The sequence below is a fragment of the Leuresthes tenuis genome, unplaced genomic scaffold (assembly GCF_036924035.1).
Source record: "Leuresthes tenuis unplaced genomic scaffold, fLeuTen1.0.hap1 SCAF_7, whole genome shotgun sequence".
NCBI classification, from domain to species: Eukaryota; Metazoa; Chordata; class Actinopteri; order Atheriniformes; family Atherinopsidae; genus Leuresthes; species Leuresthes tenuis.
This window is the reverse complement of record NW_027325361.1, coordinates 19,790,042-19,812,585: the sequence shown is the minus strand read 5'-3', so window position 1 is coordinate 19,812,585 and position 22,544 is coordinate 19,790,042. Positions and strand designations below refer to the sequence as shown.

At 41.2% G+C, this 22,544-nt stretch overlaps 5 protein-coding genes across 6 annotated transcripts; 4 read left to right on the top strand and 1 right to left on the bottom strand.

Annotated features, from left to right (window-relative positions):
* Positions 1-970: 970 nt before the first annotated feature.
* Positions 971-2,753, top strand: LOC140311328 (mast cell protease 3-like). The gene is made up of 5 exons (XM_072388712.1): positions 971-1,054; positions 1,142-1,295; positions 1,717-1,846; positions 1,974-2,228; positions 2,341-2,753. The coding sequence occupies exons 1-5, from the start codon at positions 1,012-1,014 to the stop codon at positions 2,491-2,493; spliced, it is 735 nt and encodes a 244-aa protein (XP_072244813.1). The 5' UTR covers positions 971-1,011; the 3' UTR covers positions 2,494-2,753.
* A 1,712-nt stretch (positions 2,754-4,465) lies between these two features.
* Positions 4,466-10,934, top strand: LOC140312087 (spindlin-1-like). 2 transcript variants are annotated; one of them, XM_072389758.1, is made up of 5 exons: positions 4,466-4,567; positions 5,260-5,301; positions 7,093-7,340; positions 7,443-7,676; positions 8,849-10,934. In XM_072389758.1, the coding sequence occupies exons 2-5, from the start codon at positions 5,282-5,284 to the stop codon at positions 9,052-9,054; spliced, it is 708 nt and encodes a 235-aa protein (XP_072245859.1). In that variant the 5' UTR covers positions 4,466-4,567; positions 5,260-5,281; the 3' UTR covers positions 9,055-10,934. The 2 variants fall into 2 exon arrangements, with proteins under 2 accessions (XP_072245859.1, XP_072245860.1); XM_072389759.1 differs by lacking the exon at positions 4,466-4,567 and adding an exon at positions 4,687-4,792.
* Positions 10,935-11,457: 523 nt separating this feature from the next.
* LOC140312085 (hydroxysteroid 11-beta-dehydrogenase 1-like protein) lies at positions 11,458-14,803 on the top strand. The gene is made up of 6 exons (XM_072389757.1): positions 11,458-11,707; positions 12,549-12,679; positions 12,965-13,168; positions 13,260-13,353; positions 13,773-13,938; positions 14,063-14,803. Exons 1-6 carry the CDS (start codon positions 11,623-11,625, stop codon positions 14,244-14,246), a joined length of 864 nt encoding a protein of 287 aa, XP_072245858.1. The 5' UTR covers positions 11,458-11,622; the 3' UTR covers positions 14,247-14,803.
* A 54-nt stretch (positions 14,804-14,857) lies between these two features.
* On the bottom strand, positions 14,858-16,857 carry micos13 (mitochondrial contact site and cristae organizing system subunit 13). The gene is made up of 4 exons (XM_072389760.1): positions 16,697-16,857; positions 16,112-16,268; positions 15,579-15,636; positions 14,858-15,349 (listed from the first exon to the last, which is right to left on the bottom strand). The coding sequence occupies exons 1-4, from the start codon at positions 16,723-16,725 to the stop codon at positions 15,252-15,254; spliced, it is 342 nt and encodes a 113-aa protein (XP_072245861.1). The 5' UTR covers positions 16,726-16,857; the 3' UTR covers positions 14,858-15,251.
* Positions 16,858-17,632: 775 nt separating this feature from the next.
* LOC140312084 (hydroxysteroid 11-beta-dehydrogenase 1-like protein) lies at positions 17,633-21,796 on the top strand. Its single transcript, XM_072389756.1, has 6 exons — positions 17,633-17,838; positions 19,382-19,512; positions 19,798-20,001; positions 20,094-20,187; positions 20,535-20,700; positions 20,828-21,796. The coding sequence occupies exons 1-6, from the start codon at positions 17,754-17,756 to the stop codon at positions 21,009-21,011; spliced, it is 864 nt and encodes a 287-aa protein (XP_072245857.1). The 5' UTR covers positions 17,633-17,753; the 3' UTR covers positions 21,012-21,796.
* The last annotated feature ends 748 nt before the right edge of the window (positions 21,797-22,544 follow it).

Here is a 22,544-nt window from a genome sequence, read left to right as displayed (position 1 = left end):
GGCTGAATCTATTCCTGCATTCAAAGACATTGTTGGAATATGATTTGGATTTAAACACAGCAGCTCGTTCCCAGCTGATCTCTGTTTACAAGAAAATGCAAAAAGTTCACTCCAATGACTGTATTATTCTTTTTCTTCTGACATCCATCGTCAAAGGGAGGTAAGTTTTACTGTCTCCATGTTCTGTGTTTCACGTACTTTGTTTTCTTTCTGTGGAAACATGAGCATTACTCAAAGCTTTCTAAAGCTTTACTTGAGAATTAAACCATCAATCCCACATAGCGTAGAAACTCAGTCTCGTGTGAAAGCAGCATTGCATGAAACATACCCACATTCTTTCTTCACAATTTTCATTTTAGCCAAATGTGATGTAACCAAATACAAAAGAGGTCCTATCACACTTTATAAGATTTAACCCCAAGTGAGACACTGAGGAATAAACAGTTGTGTAATTATCCATCACAAACAGGGATATTTGCCTGAACTCATATCACTTTTTCCCCATGTAATTGATCATTAATGTGAATAATGTGCATTTAAGCGACAGTTTACCAAAAAAGTTATTCTTTGTGGATCAGGTATATTGCATTCATCCATCCATCCATCCATTTTCTATACCGTCAATCCATCGGTCGGGTAGTGGGTGGGCTGGAGCCGATCCCAGCAGTCATCGGGCGAAAGGGGTACACCCTGGACAGGTCGCCAGTCCATCACAGGACCACATATTACATTCAGTTATTTGCAGATATGATTTGGCTGGAACACTCGACTGTGAGAAATTTGCGTTATCTTCAGTCTTGTGTGTATCCTATAAAGTAAAGTGATAAAGTAACACTATGAGACCCTGTTGTGAAAGTTCTGACCCATGTCTTTTGTAACTGTTCCAACTAAAGTGCCCAAATGCATGTTGGCAATACACTGAAGCAATAAAGACCACAATAAGAGGGAAGATGATTTCTTCTGCAGAAACTATAAAGTCATGAGAGAAATGTCTGGATTTCACTGGAGACCATGGCAGTCAGCCTCTTACTCCTGCTGCTCTTTGCCCTCAGTGGTAAGCTATATTATCTTTGTATTAAAAAATGGAGGGTTGTGCTTTACGACAAACCCTATATTAAAGACAAAGTGTTTTGTGCTTCAGGGACCGATGGTTCTCGTATTGTTGGAGGCAGAGATGCGGCCCCTCACTCACGCCCTTTCATGGCCTCACTGCAGGAACGTCGTGGCCATTTCTGTGGAGGAGCACTGGTGAGGGAGGACTTTGTGCTCACAGCAGCACATTGTAACATAGACCAGTAAGAATCTTTTTTTTTCCAACAATAGCAGCTAGGAATTCATAGTCATTCATCATTCATTTTAACCTGGCAATCAATGGTGAACCCATTCTCTTTCCTCATACCATTTGAGCAATGTCTTTAGGAATCTCAGTGAAAGTGTAAAGCATTTCTTAAAGTATTCAATAAAATTAGAACTCTTGTTATTTTCGTTCAAGCTTATTGTGCAATTTCATAACATTTCACCAAGACACAGAAGTTTTTTCAACAAATTTTTCCAAACTTTAGTAACGTTAAAATTGATGGAAAAGTTCTCGAACTTTGGCTATTACTCAAGAAGGAAACTTTGGCTTCTGAAAATGGTCAATATGGCAGATATTGGTGAGGAAAGACAAATAACTACCTAACGTCTCAACTTCTCATGCACTCTTGTGATTTCTAGACCGTTCACAGTTGTGCTTGGCATTGACACCCTGAGAGGTAACGAGCCAGCAAAGCAGGAGTTCCGTGTTCTGAAAGCCATTCCACATCCAAACTACAATGATTTTGCAAACGATATCATGCTCCTAAAGGTGAGGAAGCGTGTTTATGACACATGCAGCAGAATAAAAGTGCATCTATCTAATTATTATACAACGCAGAGACAACACAACCTCTAAAACTGCTGTTTTTTTTTCTTCTGCCATCAACTCTTCTCAGCTTAGCGGCAGGGCCCGACTGACTGAAGCTGTGCAGGTGATCTCTCTGAAGCCTGATAGGCTGAGAACATCGACTAAGTGCATCATAGCTGGCTGGGGGGATATAGGCGATAACCAGACCCTGGCAAACAGGCTCCAGGAAGTCAATGTCACCATCCTGTCGCGAACGACATGTCAAGGGAGATGGAGAGATGTTCCCATCATCAGTTCAATGGTTTGTGGTGAGGGGGCCAGAAGTCTTCAGGGCTTCTGCTCAGTAAGTAAATATGCTGACCAGTCACAGATCAAGCAATATTCAATACAAACAAAGATCCCACTGAGGGCATGTTAAACAATGGCCACTAACTTCAAGGTGTTTTTACCTCAAGGGGGATTCGGGGGGTCCATTGGTGTGTGATGGAGGTGCAGCGGGTGTTGTCTCCTTTTCTGGACGTCGATGTGGAGACCCCAGGACCCCTGATGTGTACACACGCATTTCATCCTTCAGGAGATGGATTAAAAGAGTGCTAAAAAGCAATTAGAGACCAAAAGGCTTACTCCTTGTTGAGTCAAATGATATTTTGGCACTTGTCCCACTTCAGATGATAGATCTTTTCTTTTTTGCTGAAAAGTGAATTTTACATCGCAGTGAAATTACAAATATAAGTGAGAATTAGGATGTTTCCCGAATCTATTTCATAAACTTAGAGGTAAACATGTATTTTTGGAGTGTTGAATAAAATCACCAGTGAAAACAATCAAAAGGGTAAACATTTCAAACGAATAAATATCACCAAAATTCTTTCGGATTTCTCACATTACATTTTGGATGTGTACGTGTGCGTTTGTGGGTTCGTGTTCCACAAGCATTAATTGTAAGGGAAACGATATGTACAAATATGCAAATGGTGCAATATCTTCATAAATAAGCACTGATCTGCAAAAAGCGGTGTGGAATAAATAAAGTAGTCATTGGGACGTCATTATGTTGTAAAAACTTTTTGAACACCAAAAGTACTTCATGAAAAGAATCTGATCTTTTGAACGAGCAATTTCGTATATTAATGAAAATGTGTCAATGAACAAGTCCTGTGCATCTTGAAACTTAAATTCGTGTTACTATAAGGTATGATTAACAAATTCATAATAATATTGCAAACTGATACTGAACTGAATGTAATAGACTGAGAGAATGACAACTAATTTCATATTTTATTCATAACTTTATACATACACACTTTATTCACAATACAACATAGAAAACACATCAAATGTTTAATGTGACGGATTTTTTATTTCATGAAGAAGAAAAAAGCAGCTCATCTTGGATTCGATGGCAGCAACACGTCTCAAAGTAGTTGGGATGGGGTAGCAAAGGGCTGGAAAAGTAAGTTGTGCTGAAAAGAAAGAATTGTATCAGCATGCTGTTGCTAAGTAGGCTAACTGGCAACGGGTCAGTAACATGATTGGGTGTAAAAAGAGACCCTTAGAGATCCATACGCTGCTGTAAAAGGCACCATCAACACAGAGAGGAATATACAGGTTTTAGAAGGAAGCATGCTCCCATCCAGACAACGTTTCCCAAGTGGAAGCCTGGGAGGTGTCTCAGTCCTGCAGAAACAGGTTGTTGATGCAAATTCCAACCAAACACAAAGTAAGGAGGTGTTATGCTGCCCTCTGCTGGAATAAACTCCCCACTGAACTAAGGCTTGTCCATTTTGATCAAATAAAAAAAATTATAACTAGTATTTTGTCTTTCCTGCTATCAGTTGATATACTGCCTTCATTTATTTTGTGTCATGGCATGGGAATCTCCCGAATCTTGAGAATAAACAAGTCAAATGAGAAAACTGTGGATTTTAGGAGAATAACAAGTTTAAGACTATTTTCATCCTGGGAGAAGAAGTGGAGGTGTGGAGAAGCTGAGACAATGAAGTGTGTTCACTGAGAGGCTTCCTCAGCTCCACTGCAACAAAGAATGGTACAGGAGGCATTCCCAGCCACATATCATTATATATATATACATATAGATATATATATAATGGCCAGGGGCTTCGTGACCCCTCGAGTCCAGTTAGCCCGTTAAACGTAATGAAATATTATAAATTATTATTATTATATTCCTTTTGATCATTACTTTGCAGTGTTGAAGCCTGTTTCTGGGGTCGTTTTCCCCTTTAAGACAATCCACACGCAACATCTGCGTCACACACAAAAAAAGCTCTGACCTCATTTGGCTTTACCTGCTGATCATTGTGTCCTTTATTTTGCTCGTCTCTTGTGCGCATCACCTTGGTTGTTGCGCGTCCTTCCGCAGCATGAATCGCCGTCCACATGAACCATTTAGCCCGGCTGTTAAAAGTCTGTGTTAGTGTGATTAAAACACCAATACCCATTTCCCTTTGCGCGGCTGCTAACGTTTCTCTCTGCCGTGTTGTTAACCCGCGGCATGCTGGGAACTGGAGTATTCTCTCCTCATGAAACCCCATCTCCCATTTTCCACAGGTTTCGCGAGATTTACACCGGCGGGTCGGGCTGGTGTGTGGCAACATTTTTTCTCCCCCCCCCCCCCCTGTCAAACGAACTCACCGATACTGACATGAAAACAGCTTAAAGGTAATTAAACTGTCTCCCACGCGGAGAACAAGGCTGAAAACTGTCCGTTGGTGTTGGTGTTTGTTAGCTGCCGTTAGCGACTCCGAGGAGCGGATGTAGCTGTGTGAACGCCTCCGCTTACCTACAGTAACATCTGCATTGAGGTAGCACAGTCAGTCAGTCAGTCAGTCAGACGAGTGCTAGCAATAGCCTACAGTGTGAGGTGGAGCGTTTAGTCCAGGACAGGTGAGCTATTACGTGAGTTGTCGCGTAGTGTATCTGGCTTGCCTCAACATATTGTATTTCTGAGTTTGTAAGTCACTGGCATTCAAATATAGCCGGTGTTTCATCCTGTAATTTCTCTTATAGGGCGGCTGACATAGTCGTTTATAGTCCCAATTAGCTCGTTTACTGTCTTGCTTTAGGTATTGTGTATGATAAACAGTGACCTCCATGGCGGTGTAGCCTTACTAAATACTCAGGAAGTTATTCCACCGTGCTTGCCCATTGGTCGTTGGAGTTGTCAGTCTGTTGAACAGACTGCAGCCCGTCATGTTTTTTTTTTTTAAATTTCCTCTGTCAGGCGAGCATGTCTATTTGAAGGAGAGAGAGCCTCCCTGATCTTGTAGCACTGTCCATGTGTTTGTCACTTTGGCAGCAGTTATGCCCAATTACAAAATCACTGAACATTGCCCTGTCTTTCTCTTACATAGTAACCTTTGCATTTCTGGAGGCATGTCCAAGAAAAGGAGCAGGTATGTAGACTCAAAGCTGTTGTCTTGGCCGTCGTGTGATACCATTTCATTTGGATTCAGTACACTTCTCATGTCCCAAATGGCTGCAAATAAAAGCAACTGGGGAAAAAAATGAATAGCTGATTGGAGCAGTTGCTGCCATGTACGGTAGAAGTCATACACTGTTTCCATTCACCGACATTCAGAAATGGCACAAATGGATAAGAATTTCAAGTTGTGCCAAGGGGCTTTAGCTGAGCTTGTTTGTGCTGCCATTACAGTATACAAGAGAACTGACTACACCAGGTACAGTACCGTTAAAATGATTAAAGATTGCATTGCCTCTCAATAATTGCATTGCTTCTAAGAGGACGAGCAAAATATTTGCTCTTACGAACCGACAAACAATGAAGTTAACGGTGGATGATTTGGCCAAATAATCCAACTGTTTATCTTCAGATATAAATGGTCTGATGCCTTTTCTTTAGTTTTCAATGTTTCCAGCTTTGCTGTTGGCTTCACGTGAACATTTTGTGTATTTTATTGCGGTGTGTTTCATGTGCATTGTTGTATTGCTGGCTGTCTTTCCCAGGACGTTCTTGAGAGAAGACATTTCAAGTCTCTTTATCCTACCTAAGTACAGGTCTAAATGGCATGTCCGCATCCATCAAGACGCAGTTGCGGCAGCCAGCGAGAAAGGTGCTCCACAAAGCAAGTTCAGCTCAGCCAGGCATTCTGTGCTAGCTGGCTCTACAGATCCTAAACCTCCGCTAAGACATAACAAAGGTGGTAATGACCTTTCGTTAACAACTGAGGATTTCTTCTGCAGCATCTACACAGATAATACACATAAAAAGGATCTTTTTATGCGCCTTAATATAAAGTACACAGATACACTGACGGGTAATTCCTAAGAAAAGCACAAATGGAGATGTGTGTAAAGAAGAGCAGAAGAATCCTCACCGCAAAAAGCGACGCTGTTAGTGCATTTAAGATGTGGCGAATAAGGCTAGAGAGGACTGCAGTTAGAAAAGCGTTTGCTGCGCAAAGTCGCAAGCCAATGTATGCCTACTTTTTGTCGTGTGAGCGGCACGAAGCTCATAAACATTTGGGTAAACACTCAAGGAAGGCTTTTAGCACGTCACACTTTAACCGTGCCGTAAATGTGGAAATCTTCTGCGTCTCGGACCGGATCGACGTGAAATAAACTTTACTGACTTAATACATAGACGCATTTTCTGGTCCGAGTTAGGTCGGACGTCTGCATTATAACATGGACTTGTGAAAAGTTCGGGACAAAATGTATTTTAAAAAAACAACATATATTCACCTGCTGAAAATTATGTAATTTTTGTGGCAATCTGATGTTTAATCGCCATCAGTCAGTCGCTTTCAGTTTGGCTGCGTCAGGCGTATGCATAGATTTAACAGTTCTGCAGCTAAGTGTTGCCTCGGTCCGACTTAGCTGTCTTGGATGTAATTAGGAAAAGAATGGTTGAAAACAACAGAGCGCTTTACAGGCACTTCGAGCTCTGAACATTAACTGCTCTGCAGCAGGTTATGTCTTCAGCCTAGGTTACCATGGTGATCTAGCCAGGATAAAAGAGAGTCGCCTTTGAGACACTGACTCAACTCAACACACTAAGTCATTGGATCTTGCTTTGTGGTACACTCCTGCTGCCCCTTGACGTAACCCGATTTCCTTCTTTATTTATTTATTTATTTATTTATTTGGCTTCTATTGTTTGCCGTGCTATGTTTCAAACCTTAACCACCGGCATACGGACCTGCGTTTTCATCTTGTTTTACTAGAAAGCGGAGCAGTGGGGAACTGAGTGACACCGTAACACCGGACCCCAACTGCATTCTGGGAGTGCGCATTCAGCATAACTGGCGAGAGAGGGGGAACCAGAGCAAATGGAAGGGAACGGTGCTCGACAGACTTAGTGTCAATCCCTCTCTCTTCATGGTGAAGTATGACGGATTTGACTGTGTTTACGGCATTGAGCTGTTCAAAGATGAGAGAGTGTCCAACCTGCAAGTCTTGTCAGAGAAAGTCGGTGAGTCAGAGGCAGCCGAGATTTGAAATGTGACAGTGGGGTTGTATTTTGCCATCTGCATGGCTCTCATATTGGCCACCCTTTGTGCTCGTGTCTCCACAGTAAATAATAAAATCAAGATACCCCCGGGGGCGGAGGAGCTGGTGGGCAAAGCTGTGGAGCATCTGTTTGAAAAGGAGGATGGAGAGAAGAATGAGTGGAGGGGCATGGTCCTCTCCAGAGCTCCAGTCATGACCAACTGGTATTATATCACTTATGAAAAGGACCCCGTTCTTTATATGTACCAGTTATGGGACGACTACGCTGATGGAGACCTTAGGATTTTGCCTGAAGCAGGTACTGCTAATTTCTGTTCAACAAAGAGAGATTGATAGCTCACAAAGCTGCATTAAGGCTCTGATAATCTGGTCCCGAGGCTTTATGAATTACAACAAGAGGCCGCTATGTGTAGATGAATTAGTTTTCTGCTTTGGAAGATCGCTTCATCTTTTTTTGTCTGGCGTAGAAACCATGTGAGCTGACCAGCAGTCATAGAGTTTTGCATTTATTCATCAAGTTTGACTTCCAGGACTAAAGAGGGAACAGATTGTATTATATGCAAACACAATACGCTGCCTGAAGGAAAAGCTTTAACTCAAAGATGAAGTCATTCAAAGAGAAATGAAAGTTTTCTTCTACGGCTTGATAACTCGAAGCTGTGTCTTAATGAATCATTTCAAATGAAGTCTTTGGAGTCATATCCCGGCACCAAGGTTTCCGCCGAGTGTAACTTCAGGAGACTTTTTTTGTTTTGGTAACCCTGCAAACAGAAAGGAACAAATAAATTACACCAAAAACAGGCAGAAGCGAAGTAAAGAGGTACAGAAGTAAAGAGTCGAGACTAATCGGTGACATCATCAGACGCCTGACGGGCCGATTTGAGTGGTAGGTCTTAAACTCAACGAGATGCGGTGATACTGACGTGAGAGACGCTGCACAGGTCCGTGTCTTTGTGACAAACAACTGGTCACAGATTACAGAGATTTCACACCAGCCCACGGGAGCTTGTAATTTAGACTGTCGAGTAGCGGCAAAAATCGAATGATTTGCACAGCAGCCTTGACATTTTTCGACATTTTCCCAAAAGGCCAGCTTGTGATTTGGGATTTCTCGCAGAAATTACCCAGCGCCGCACACTCTTTGCATCATGTCTCATATCACAGTATCTCCAGTGGACAGTCTCCTGCCCTGATGAGCATATGTTAACAGCAGCTGCTGAGAAAGTCCAAATCTAAATGGAATCCTGCTCAGAAAGGTGTGAGAATGATTGAACCTTTTTATCGGTTACACTCAACGTGCCCCGGAAGGTTTTTAGTGGGCGTCTTTTACGCCACGTGACTGAAAATTTGGATGACATGACAGTGCTGTACAGCCCTGAGAGAGAGATTTTATCACACTGTATATGCCAAGGTGTCCATGTTATCAGCAACTGGGGTAGAGACGACGTAATGATTTCCTCCTCTTCGCAGAAAACAAGCACCTGTTGCCCGCTGACAGAAAGCCGGGAGAAGAGACGGAGAGTCTGGTGGGGAAACAGGTGGAGTACGTTACCGACAAGGGGGTGAAGAGAACAGGCCTGGTCATCTACCAGGTCCCGGCAAAGCCCTCGGTCTACTATATCAAATACGATGATGACTTTCATATTCATGTCTATGACCTGGTCAAAACCACCTAGTGGACACTTTGTCACTTTCCAGCCTCCTGCCATCCGCTTCTGTTCCACTCTTTGTAATCTGTTGTTGAGGCCACAGCCGGTTGGAATAGCTGACATGCTGTGTCATTCAGTGCAATTTTCACTTTTCCTTTTTTTTCTCATTATCTTTTTTGTATGCATAGCCGAACTGTAGCATTGCTATGCTTGGCTTTTTTTTTTTTTTTTTCTTCCCTTAAGTGTGAGAGTTTTCTTTTTTTAAGTCACTGCTGCTCTGCTCATTACATAACTTTTAAGTTTCGACAGTCGGACATTTGCACCGCTACCGGCTGCGTAGCTCTTAACTGCCTTTGCGTTGTGACCATTGAGAAGTCTTGTCGAGTGGTTCTCTGAATTCCATCTCAAAAGACTATGAAAGCTACACAAAGATCCCCGAGGAACCCTTTCTAGAATTATTGAAATAGTTAATAAGCTTGATAATACTCAAAAGTGTTTTGAGCCGACGTTTTCGTCCTCGCTGAGTTCAGAAAAGGATGAATTGAAGCGGCAAAGCCAGCTTAACGGGGCACTTTTACTGTTGAACGCCAATGTACTCCTGCGTCTTTGCACCATATTTACTGTTGTAACATTCATAGCTGTGGTATATGAATCGGTAATATATTTAATTATGTGAATCATGCTTTGCTTCTCCTTCTGTAAGCGTTGGCTCCAAATCCTAATTTTTAACAGCACGAGGAACATCGGGACGTTTGTGTTAACGAGTAAATTTTCTAAATTCGACTTTGAGTTTGAACGCACACAGATCATTAAGTGCCTTCCGGCTTGTCATTTTGCAATATCGTGCACACCGTTTGTTTGGACCGTGCACTCGTCGTTCACCTGTGCTTACGAAGGCTGCTATTTAGTTCTCATTCCCAAAGTTTCGCAACCATGAGTTCGTGATAGTGATGTCTTCGCCTCCTAATGCCGAAAATGTTCTTCAGCTGTGACGCGCATCATCTTAGGTTGTATTATCTTACTGTTGATGTTGTGGGGAGCACTTTATTGTATAAAGTTTACATATTTAGGTTATGCTAGAGTTCTAATAGTTTCTGCAAAGTGCTTTTACTTTAAGAGAAAACGTTGGCAGAATTATGCTTTAATTTACACGCATGAAGGAAAAGAAAGAAAGAAAAAAAAAAAAGCAAACTCGCTGCAATACATTCAGAGGACAGTATTTAATCTGTAAAACTTGTGTATAGTTCCTTGTAATGTTGCTTGTTGTGATGACTCCAATTTATACAAATATCTCAAAATATCAGCCTCTGTATGAAAAAAAAAAAAAGATGAATACACTTTAAACCAAATATTTCAACATTATTATTTCCAGCTACCTGGCTCTGGCCTTTCAGACATCATGTGCTCTTGCAGACATCAGATGTTTGCCTGCATAATGGATTTCATCCAAACGTCGTAGCTGTGTGGTCGTCTCAATTAGTGTTGGCCTTTTTAAAACTTTATGTATTCCTCTGTCGACACTTTTTCTTCTTTTTTCTTTTGGGTCAAAACTCTGCATGCATCACATGGGCAGTGCCTGGAGGTTCTGAAACTTTCCTTTGACATCAAGGCGTGACAGAGTGTGGTAGAATCGGCTCTCATTCAAATAAAGGAAGAGGTCAGCGCTACATCCCCGCTAGCAGTGCTTTTAGACTGTTTGTGTAGATTTGAGCGCTCTTCGTGCTTCAGTTGCCTCCCCCTGTTCTGAACTTGTAGCAGAATCAAATGACATTTTGTCATCATTATTATTATTATTATGATTATGTAATGAGTAATAAAGATTTTTGCACATTTTCTGTTGTTTTTCTTTGTTGTTGCAGACAGTGTGTAAAATAGCTTTGACTCAATAAATCAAACAAAAGACAGGACATGTTTTACGGTTGATTTTACCTAAATGGTCCACAACAAACACTCTTTTTAACATTGGGGAAGGTTGAAAACGGTGTCATAACACTATTGGACGGTGGGGACATATTTTAGGTATACACAAAATGCTTTAACATGGGATTTAAAACGCATTCTAGCTTCTCTGCATTATGTACAACTTCCACCTAATGCCACTTTCAGTTAAAGGACTAATGCACCTATTTATCAGAGGGCACTCCTTGTAGCTGAATTTCACTTAGAAGTTTTCTTTCATTGAGCGTCTCATTTCTCTTCAGGGGGAGCAGGTTGGACAACTTTTTAAGCAGCAATCTCATTCCTCAAGTGCAACAGACAACCAGATTTCTAACGTGAGGTCACCCAGGCTGTTCCTGCTCACTCGATGAGCTCTTTTACTTGCTGGTGTTATTTTAAAGAAGCGTGTTTTTTGTTGTTTTTTAAATAGTGAGGGTGCTTTAGCTATTTCTGCCTGCGAGAAAGTGCAGGCCTGGTGAAGGTCCAGTCCAAACTGATCAATAAACTCTGAAACGTCAGGAAGAAGGAAAAAAAAAAGGCAGAAAGAGACGGAGCGTTTCATAAACGGCACCGCCTCAAAGGTGCATTTGTAAAAGTTAAAGCACACTTCTATAAAACTTTGCCGAGAAGTGTCCCAACCGGCAGCAAGTTTCTACAATGGGATCGTTCACAAAAATCCTGATCGCGAGTATTTTTGTCGCTTACATAGCTGTGAAGTGGACATCACCCGGGTTCGACCCAGGTAAGTTAAAAGTGACTGAGTTGGTGCTAAAGCTGTGTATTTATCTGTTAAATGCGAAAACTTTGTGTTCGGTCACGAAACTGCAGCTAAATAAAGAAACACAGACAACGATGGCTGTGAGATATGATGAGCTTCTAAAACAGGAGCCTCTGCACACGGAGACGGTGGAGCGAAATCTTTGGCTAATTCTGGGATTGTATCCCGGGCAGATTTAACGAGAAGTGCAGGCCGTCTGTTTAATCCACGTGATAGTGACGTCATTATTCAGGTCTGAGAACGTCATGTGCCCACTGAATTATGTGTTGACGTGATTATGAATGACTTTATGTACAAATGTGTATCCTTATTACAAAGCAGCTACAGGGATAATGAAATATAAACTCAGCACTATGTAATATGTCTAATATATCGCACAGTATCCATTGCAATGACTCATTTTGCCAGAGCCAAGCAATAAACATACTGTTGCAGAAGAAACTTCTGCATAAAGTCAAAAACCACTTCCTATCATCCAAGCTTTCACTAAAGGTCCATAAACAGCTGAAGACCCTATATTTGGGAATGCCGGGACTAAAGTTGCCATGAGACAGCTGCAGAAAGCAGTTTGTTCACACATTTCTGTGTATGTTGGGTCAAAAGGGTCCGATCCGGTGTTCATCAAGTATTACACACTTATTTTCTGTCAGATTTCCTTTCTTTGCTGTAGTACGCATCTGTAGTGTCATTAACAGATGTGTTATTAAACCAGCTGCTTTGCAATATATGGATATGTGTTTTCTTCTTGTGAGTTTCTCACAAAGATGTGGTTGGACCTTTTTTAAATGGGACTAATTTGTTTCAGAATCTCTCAGAGGTGCCAGGGTGTTGGTGACGGGGGCCAGTACAGGTATTGGTGAGCAAATGGCATATCATTACGCTCGCTTTGGAGCCGAGATTGTCATTACAGCAAGGAGGGAGAAAGTGCTGCAGCAGGTCCGCAAACTTGGCATGATTCTAATGATATACCAGCTGAATGAAATCAAGATATCTCACAATAAATGTTGCATGCAGACATTTGTCATCCTGTCCTTTGGCTGCAAAGTGGTTGCACAGCTTTATCTGTCCTGTCAAATGAAATATTTTTAAATGAAACCTTGCAGGACAGAAAAATGTCTTTCCAGAACTGGTCTCCAGGTTTGGGTTACTCACTTGGGTTATTTATGATCTTTCAACTAAACTTGAGCTGTTTTATCAATTCTTGCTGATCTTGGCTCACAGGTGGCTGAGAAGTGCTTGAGTTTGGGAGCCCAGAAAGCTCTTTATATTGCAGCAGACATGGCCACTGACTCTGACCCTGACAAAGTGGTAGATTTTGCTCTGAAGAAGCTGGGAGGTCTGGATTACCTGGTTCTCAACCACATTGGGCCGAGCCACTTTAGGATTTGGGATGGAGACGTAGAGCACACCAGGGGCCTAATGAAGGTAATGGAGCATTTGATGGTCTGTCAGCCCATCAAATTAAATTAATTCCCTCATCTTTCTACATATGTTCATGTGTGCTTGCTTGTCAAAGATCAATTTCCTCAGCTACATTCAGATGGCTTGGAGAGCTTTGCCATTCTTGGAGCAAAGTAAAGGATCTGTGGTGGTTGTTTCATCACTTGCGGGTAGGTGTGGCTCATTATTATATCCACACTACGAAATTTAAACCGTTTATATACTTACAGTAGTAAATGCAGAAGTGCTTTCTCCCACTAAGACCATCTGATTTAGTCTAAACTAACATTTTAAGTTTTCTCTTTACAAACTGCTGCCCCTAACAGTAGTAACAGATACACTGTCATCGTTTGAATTATTTTTCACACAATGATGATTAAGTTGTAAAAAGGACTTCTTCGTACGGAGGAAATTTTGAAAGTGCGAAAAAAAGACGTGGATGTATGAAACTTATTTCTCTGAAAGCAGCAGACGATGCAGAAGCCTTACCTTCGTGTCGAATTAGAAGCTATCCTCGGGCTTTCTGTTTCATGAGCTGAGCTTCAAAGGAGGAAACACTGTGTTTTTCTCAGTCGTTTGCGTTTCACAGGTAAAATGAGCAGTCCCTTGGTGGCGCCATATACCTCGACAAAATTTGCCTTGAATGGGTTCTTTGGGTCCCTTCGACATGAGCTGGCTATGAAGAAGAGCAACGTGTCCATCTCTATATGCATACTGGGGCTTATCGATACTGAACATGCAATGGAAAAAGTCAGGTTCGTCAAACAAATAGACATAATGCATATGTATGAGGAGGAAGAAACAGCTAGAATATGTGGCATCATTTAAAAGTGCGTCCGGTGTTTGCGTTACTTAAGTGCATATTCTTCTGTATTCCAGTGGAATCACTAAGGTGCCAGCCTACCCAGCCACAGATGCAGCTTTGAACATCATCATCACAGGAGCAACACGACAGCTGGAACTTTACTATCCCTGGTACACGTACATTATGACTATCACCAAAGATTGGAGTCCCTCTATAACAAATTATATCATCCAGAACTCCTACAACTACAATCCATAAAGAACATGTATTTGCAGCAGTTAAACTAACATGGACTTGTGTAGAGTTTTACCACCAAATTTATGATGGTCATTAAACGGAACAATACGATGGATATTGCACTTATATTCTTCTTTAAAAATGTCTGCAATATATCCAGAGGACAGTGTTTCATCTGTAAAACTTATGTATAATTCCTTATAATGTTGCTTAGTTGTGATTAGTCCAATTTATACAAATATCAGCCCCTACTAATTTCTGATATTTAAAAAAAACATGAATACACTTCAAATCAAATATTTCAAAATTGTTCCTACAAGGCTGTTGCTGCAGCGGTTTCTAGCTCTGGCCTTTCAGAATCGAAGGCGTGACAGAGTGTGGTAGAATCAGCTCTCAATCAAATGAAGGAAGAGGTCAGCGCTACATCCCCGCTAGCAGTGCTTTTGGATTGTTTGTGTAGATTCGTGCTTCAGTTGCCTCCCCCTGTTCTGAACTTGTAGCAGAATCAAATGACATTTTGTCATCATTATTATTATTATTATTATTATGTAATGAGTAATAAAGATTTTTGCACATTTTCTGTTGACAGCGTGTAAAATAGCTTTGACTCAAATCAAACAAAAGACAGGACATGTTTTACGATTGATTTTACTTAAATGGTGAAATTGCATATATACAACAAACACTCTTTTTAACATTGGGGAAGGTTGAAAATGGTTGAACACGATTGGACGGTGGGGACATATTTTAGGTATACATACAATGCTTGAACAAGTGATTTAAAACGCATTCTAGCTTCTCTGCGTTATGTACAACTTCCACCTAATGCCACTTTCAGTTAAAGGACTAATGCACCTATTTATCAGAGGGCACTCCTTGAAGCTGAATTTCACTTAGCAGTTTTCTTCCATTGAGTATCTTCTCTTCAGGGGGAGGAGGTTGGACAACTTTTTAAGCAGTATTGTCATTTCTCAAGTGCAACAGGCAAACAAATTTATAACGTGAAGTCATCCAGGCTGTTCCTGCTCACTTGATGAGCTCTTTTACATACTGGAGTCCCTGATTTGTATATTCGGTTGCTTTTGTTGGAGCCTCTGAAAGGCTTGAAATTGTCCACCGCACTCCTGCAATCAAAAAAAGATCAGTTCCAAGAGTTAAGTAACAGAATAACATGAATTGCAAAATCAATGTCAACACAGAAACTGATAGCTGACCTAACCAAATGCCAACAGTTGACACTGATTGTACTTAAACAAGTGAAGTGTACAACCACAAATACAGGAACACGCACTCCCGACCTTACTAAATCTTAACCCCTTTCTGCTTTTAAAATAACTAAAACTCAGCTCTTACCAGAGTTCCACGTCTGAACAGGGGAGAATTCAATCTTCGGCACAGTTGGAAGCTGAGCCTGAGGACAGAGGCAGAGGGGTGGGGTGTATGTTTAAAAATTGCTTTGCTCCACTGCATGGTGGGATTAGTCATATTTCTGTCACAGCAGGATTATAAAATGTCCCTGAGATACTTTTTAAGACGATACATCAACAATTTATTGTCCCCTTTTAAAACACAATGTTGGGCAGATGTGATCGGGTATAAACCAAAGCTGCGGGAAGTGAAAAATTAACCCTCAATAACTGGCATGTTCTTTATAAACTATGAAAGCCAGAAAGATGTTTCTACCTACTCAGACTGGATCTGTTATCCTGCCTTTACTACTTGAAATGGATCAAAACATTGTTAGAAGTGAGAAGTAATTCAAACATATATTCATACGTATATTGTCAGATAGACAGTCATAAATAAGCTCCACGTACAGTATTTTCCCTTTCGGAGTTGCATTGATATGTGTCAGAGCCAGCCACTAAAGCACATCTTATCTTTACCTCCACACCAAAGTACTTCATCCATTCCTCTATGGCGGGTGGTATAGCCGCTTTGGCTTTCTGAAGGGCCTCTGAACCCTGCTCACTGCTTCCAAGCAGACCAGAGTCATAGGCAACGTAAAGAGCTCCTCCTGCAATGGTCACCTTGGTAGCCAGTCTGCAAAGTAAATGAACAGAGGCAGCCATGCTGTTAGCTCAAAATAACCAGTTATATGTTAACAAACGTTTCAAACTGAAAATGCAAACACGTTACTACCAATACACTACACCACTTAGTGGTTCCTAGATTGGGAATGAATTTACAGTTAGTACTACTCAGCGATTGTTTGAGCTCACATCGACAAATAAAGTTTGTATAAATTATCCCGACGTCCCATTCCACTGAATAAATATACCGACAAAAATACTGCTACGGGTGAATAATTAAGCTAACGTAGTAGGCAACGTGTCTAAAGTTTACAGCTAGAAAGCACCTGGGCAAACTGGGTTATCATAGCACCAGTTAGCTAGCTGGCTAATCGAGTATTTCGCACTTCCCCGGACAATATTTAAACGAAAATTACGACTGAATTTGAAAATACTAACTTCACAACGGGCAAAATCCTTGCCGCCATGGTCCACAGCTGTGTGAGTTCCCTTTACGTGTTGTTTTTGAAAAACAATCTAAACGGAGACCCGTAGGGAACACTAGCTAGTTAGCTGCATTGAAGGGCAAGCTCTAGTTGTTCCCTGTGCACAAGCATTGTGTCAATAAAGTTGCTCTTTGAACAGTTCAAGATATTTCAGAGCGGCAGATTCGTTGATTCCGTTTTTATTTGTGTATGTGTGTGTATCCCCCAACAACAAATGTTATTCACATAGCACGTTTTGTACATTTAAAAAAATATATAGCACAAAGTGCTTTACATAATAAAAACATTGACAACCCCCCCCCCCCCCCCCCCCCCCCAACAATGATAAAAAAAAAAATATGTGTGGCTAAATATGGCTGGGCACGGAGTAACCAGAGAGACTGAACACTATCACAGGGAGCCGTCTGCATCGGGAGGCAGCCGCCACCACCAGAAACCCGGCTGCCCGTGGGTTCTTGCATTAACAAATGGAGTGATTAAAAGGCCGGTCAGAGTCCGTGAGGGTTCGTCAGGGATGGACTGGGACCAAAAAAAAGGCCCTGGACTTTCCAAATACTATTTGGGGGGGTTAGGCTGCTATAGTGCAATATTGATCTGTCATAAGAAAACTCACAGGGCCGAACGCACAGATTACCTGTCCGCCCCGGGGGTTCATAGTGTGAAAGCAAGTCTGCGATAAGACTCCTTCAGTTCCGTAAAACTTATTGACGTACAACACAAAAACGTGTCATCTTAGTGCGCTTAGCGTTGTCGTTTTTTTAAAGCTGGTTTTGAATGTAAATGTCGTAAATGCTTCAGATATCTGTGCCTCAGAATAAACTCGGGCGTGATTGAAGTCCAATACGATCTCATTTTACGCGCCCACTAAACGCCAGAAACGTCAGAAAAAGGGGCAGAAAGAGACGGAGCGTTTCATAATTGGCACCGCCTCACAACTACAGTTGTGACAGTTAAAGTACACTCATATAAACTTAGCAGAGAAGTGTCCCAACTTGCAGCAAGTTTCTAAAATGGGAACGTTCACAAAAATCCTGATTGCGAGTATATTTGTCGCATACGTAGCTGTGAAGTGGACAACACCTGGCTTTGATCCAGGTAAGTTAAAGGGGACTGAGTACTAAAGCTATGTCTGTTAAATCCGAAAACTTTGTATTCGGTCACTAAAATGCAGATTGTAGACATGCAGCTAAATCCAGATAACAGCACGACAGTGTTAAACCCGCTGGAGAAAGTGCTATTTTTAAATAGAGTCTACACACTACAAATGCCTGGTGGTTTTAAGCTCCAACAGTGAATTAGTAAAGTGCACAATAAAGAAATACAGATAACGATATGAAGAGCTTGTAAAACAAGATTTTCTGGCACACTGAGATCGTAGAGTGTAATATTTTACTAATTATGGGACTGTTTCTAAACCAGATTTAACAAGAGGTGCAGGCCGTCTGTCCGTTTCCAACAGTGAATTAGTAAAGTGCACAATAAAGAAATACAGATAACGATATGAAGAGCTTGTAAAACAAGATTTTCTGGCACACTGAGATCGTAGAGTGTAATATTTGACTAATCATGGGACTGTTTCTAAACCAGATTTAACAAGAGGTGCAGGCCGTCTGTCCGTTTCATCATTTTTTATTCATTTATTTTTTTCAAACAAACAGTTGCGATCTGAATCTGAACTCTGAACAGATCTGAATATGAACTTGAACGTGTTCTTTGAATTCAGGAAATGACTGTCTCTAAAATACCATTAATAATACCTACAAAACATAATTTTCTGACATTTTTGGGTCCGATAAGAGTGTAAAGGTGACATATAGGGCTGTACATATCACACATGTGCTTTAAAACAAAAAAATGTTGATTCCATGGTGACTTGATACATGCTTCACACTTTGCATACGGACGTGAACGTGTCGTATAACTGTCGTGGTGATAAGACGCTGCACATGCCCATGCTCTGTACTGAACAAATCAGTCCCTGTGTTATAGCGATAATGAATGTTTAATGTTCCTTTTGGGAAATCTGGAAGTGGGAGCACAAACTGAGCGGGTAATTGGTGTTAATCTGCTTTCTGCATGTGACTGAAAGGCCTTACCATGGAGAAAGCACTGCATTTATCCACCCTGTGAGGAAACACTGTACAGTCGGTTTTCTACAAGTAATGACATGATTTGGTTTGAGTTAATGGTTTAGTGTCTGTGCGCTTACAAATAGCATGTAGTGTTTTCAACAGCAGCAACATTATGCTACCTAATTGGAAGCCACAACCAAGCACAGGGTCAGATATTTTGTACACAAGGAGTCAAATGAGCAACACGAAGAGGAACCTAAATGTCCTCCAACATGAAACAAGCCATGGAGGACTTTGATCCAACATAAAAATGGGGATCGTTGTGAGATAACTGAGCTAACTCATGTGTGTCATCAGTGTCATCAAGTATGTTAGCAAACATTTACACACACATCTCTGTGATTTACAGACATTTCCTTTCTTTGCTGTAGTACGCATCTGTAGTGTCATTAACAGATGTGTTATTAGACTGACTGCTTTGCAATATATGGATATTTCTTTTCTTCTTGTGAGTTTCTCACATAGATGTGGTTGGACCTGTTTTAAATGGGACTAATTTGTTTCAGAATCTCTCAGAGGTGCCAGGGTGTTGGTGACGGGGGCCAGTACAGGTATTGGTGAGCAAATGGCATATCATTACGCCCGCTTGGGAGCCGAGATTGTCATTACAGCAAGGAGGGAGAAAGTGCTGCAGCAGGTCCGCAAACTTGGCATGATTCTAATGATATACCAGCTGAATGAAATCAAGATATCTCACAATAAATGTTGCATGCAGACATTTGTCATCCTGTCTTTTGGCTGCAGAGTGGTTGCACAGCTTTATCTGTCCTGTCAAATGAAATATTTTTAAATGAAACCTTGCAGGACAGAAAAATGTCTTTCCAGAACTGGTCTCCAGGTTTGGGTTACTCACTTGGGTTATTTATGATCTTTCAACTAAACTTGAGCTGTTTTATCAATTCTTGCTGATCTTGGCTCACAGGTGGCTGAGAAGTGCTTGAGTTTGGGAGCCCAGAAAGCTCTTTATATTGCAGCAGACATGGCCACTGACTCTGACCCTGACAAAGTGGTAGATTTTGCTCTGAAGAAGCTGGGAGGTCTGGATTACCTGGTTCTCAACCACATTGGGCCGAGCCCCTTCACCATGTGGGAGGGAGATGTAGAGCACACCAAGTGGCTAATGAAGGTAATGGAACATCTTGATGGTCTATCAGCACATCAAATTAAATGAATTCCCTCATCTTTCTACATATGTTCATGTGTGTTTGCTTTTTAAAGGTCAATTTCCTCAGCTACATTCAGATGGCTTGGAGAGCTTTGCCGTTCTTGGAGCAAAGTAAAGGATCTGTGGTGGTTGTTTCATCACTTTTGGGTAGGTGTGGCTGTTTACATACTTACAGTAGTAGATGCGAAAGTGCTTTCTCCCACTAAGACCAAACACATTGTGTTTTTACAAACTGCTGCTACTAACAGTAACAACATATATACTGCCATCATTATTCATCACATTACGATGCTTCAGTTTTAAAAAACACTTTTTCATAACAAAGAAATATTGAAAGTAGGGACATTTGGAAGTATACAATAAAAAAATTAAAAAGTGGATTTTTTTCAAATCTATTCTTTTTAAGAAGCCTTACATCTTTGGTCTTTCTGTTTCATGAGCTGAGCTTCAAAGGAGGAAACACTGTGATTTGCTCAGTTGTTTGCGTTTCACAGGTAAAACGACCAGTCCCTTTGTGGCGCCATATACTTCGACAAAATTTGCCTTGAATGGGTTCTTTGGGTCCCTTCGACATGAGCTGGCTATGAAGAAGAGCAACGTGTCCATCTCTATATGCATACTGGGGCTTATCGATACTGATTCAGCAATGGAAAAAGTCAGGTTCGTCAAACAAAAATATATTTTGTATATGCTTGTGTGAGGGGCAAAAAAAGCTAGAATATGTGGCATCATTTAAAAGTGCGTCCGGTGTTTGCGTTACTGAAGTGCATATTCTTCGGTATTCCAGTGGAATCACCAAGGTGCCAGCCTACCCAGCCACAGATGCAGCTTTGAACATCATCATCACAGGAGCAACACGACAGCTGGAACTTTACTATCCCTGGTTCACGTACATTATGACTATCACCAAAGATTGGAGTCCCTCTATAACAAATTATATCGTCCAGAACTCCTACAACTACAATCCATAAAGAACATGTATTTGCAGCAGTTAAACTAACATGGACTTGTGTAGAGTTTTGCCACCAAATCATGAGGTTTACTAAGATGTATAATAATCATCCATCCATTTACTATACCCACTTAATCCATCAGTCAGGTTGCGGGGGGGCTGGAGTCTATCCCAGTGGTCAGTGGGCAAGAGGCAAGGTATACCACCTTGTAATTGACCCTTAGCCCCTCTCACAAACACTTAGCGAAGGGTCAATTAACCTAACATGCATGTTTTTGGACAGTGGGAGGAAGCTGGAGAACCCAGAGAGAACCCACACTTACACAGGGAGAACATGCAAACTCCACACAGAAAGGCCCCCGCTGGGAGTTGAGCCTGGAACCCTCTTGCTGTGTGGTGACAGTGCTGCGTGCTAACCACCACACCATCGTGCAGCCCATCATGTATAATATATGTATTGAAACACTTACATTCTTCTCTTTAAATGTCACCGTATACCTCATTTTGTGCTTTAATCTTCCACTGTCCAATGTCAAAGGGCTTATGGCTTGTTTAATTTTCGCCAACCTTCAAAACTCCTGTCTGCATAGTCCACCCACTGCTGTTCCCCAGCTGCTCTACTCTTGCTAAAAAATGCAAAGTCAGAGGGAGGAAAAAAATAAGACAATACATCGACCAGAAAACAGTGGGAGAAGATGCAAACTGACTTCAATCTCAAATTGTTCATTTTCCCTCTTCGTCAAATAAGATGCAGCAGAGAATTGGAACTTGAATGAAAATTAAACACATTTCCTCCTCCAGTTATATGCTATCTTGTGCTTTTTAGTAGTGTCATAAGATTTGACCAAACTGTAGCTATTCAGGTTTTATTGTTCATCTTTGTTTTATATGATGATGATGAGGGATTGGCAGCAGCCCACAGTGGCAATCATAAGTCTTTGTGCGGTATAATGCAGCAATATAGTGAAACAGGTGTGTGAAGTGGATGGGGGAAGCTGCAGTGATGGCTCACACTGCAAAACCTCAGTACAATAAAAAAAAAATCAAAAAATGTAATGAGATTACATGATAAAGCTAAAGATAACAGATCACATCCACAAACAGAAGTCAACAGATTTAACAAGTCAACAGAAGTGACAAAAATAATACAAATAAATTACTTCCTACAAATTGATAAGACATTCAGATAAATTGAGGCAAGATCAAAGGAACAGTGTGACAGTTACTGGCATCTAGCGGTTAAGCTGGCGATAACAACCCTCTCAAACACTGTCTACAGTCTACACACTATCCAGTGTTGCTAGATTTAGCTCCAGTAACAAATAACCAGCTGGAGTGCAGTTGTGACAGACTCTGCTACAGGAGGACAATCTATTCAGTGCAATTTATGCTTGTTCAGACGGTCCAAAAGCTTACTTTGAGCAAGCCCAAATGAACAACACTGTCACATTCTTCTTCCTTGTTGCCTTCTGAAGAGTCTTCCTCTTATATTTTAGTGTTAATGTGGCTTCTTTCACATGAAGAAGGACCCGCAGCGCTACTAGATTTAAAG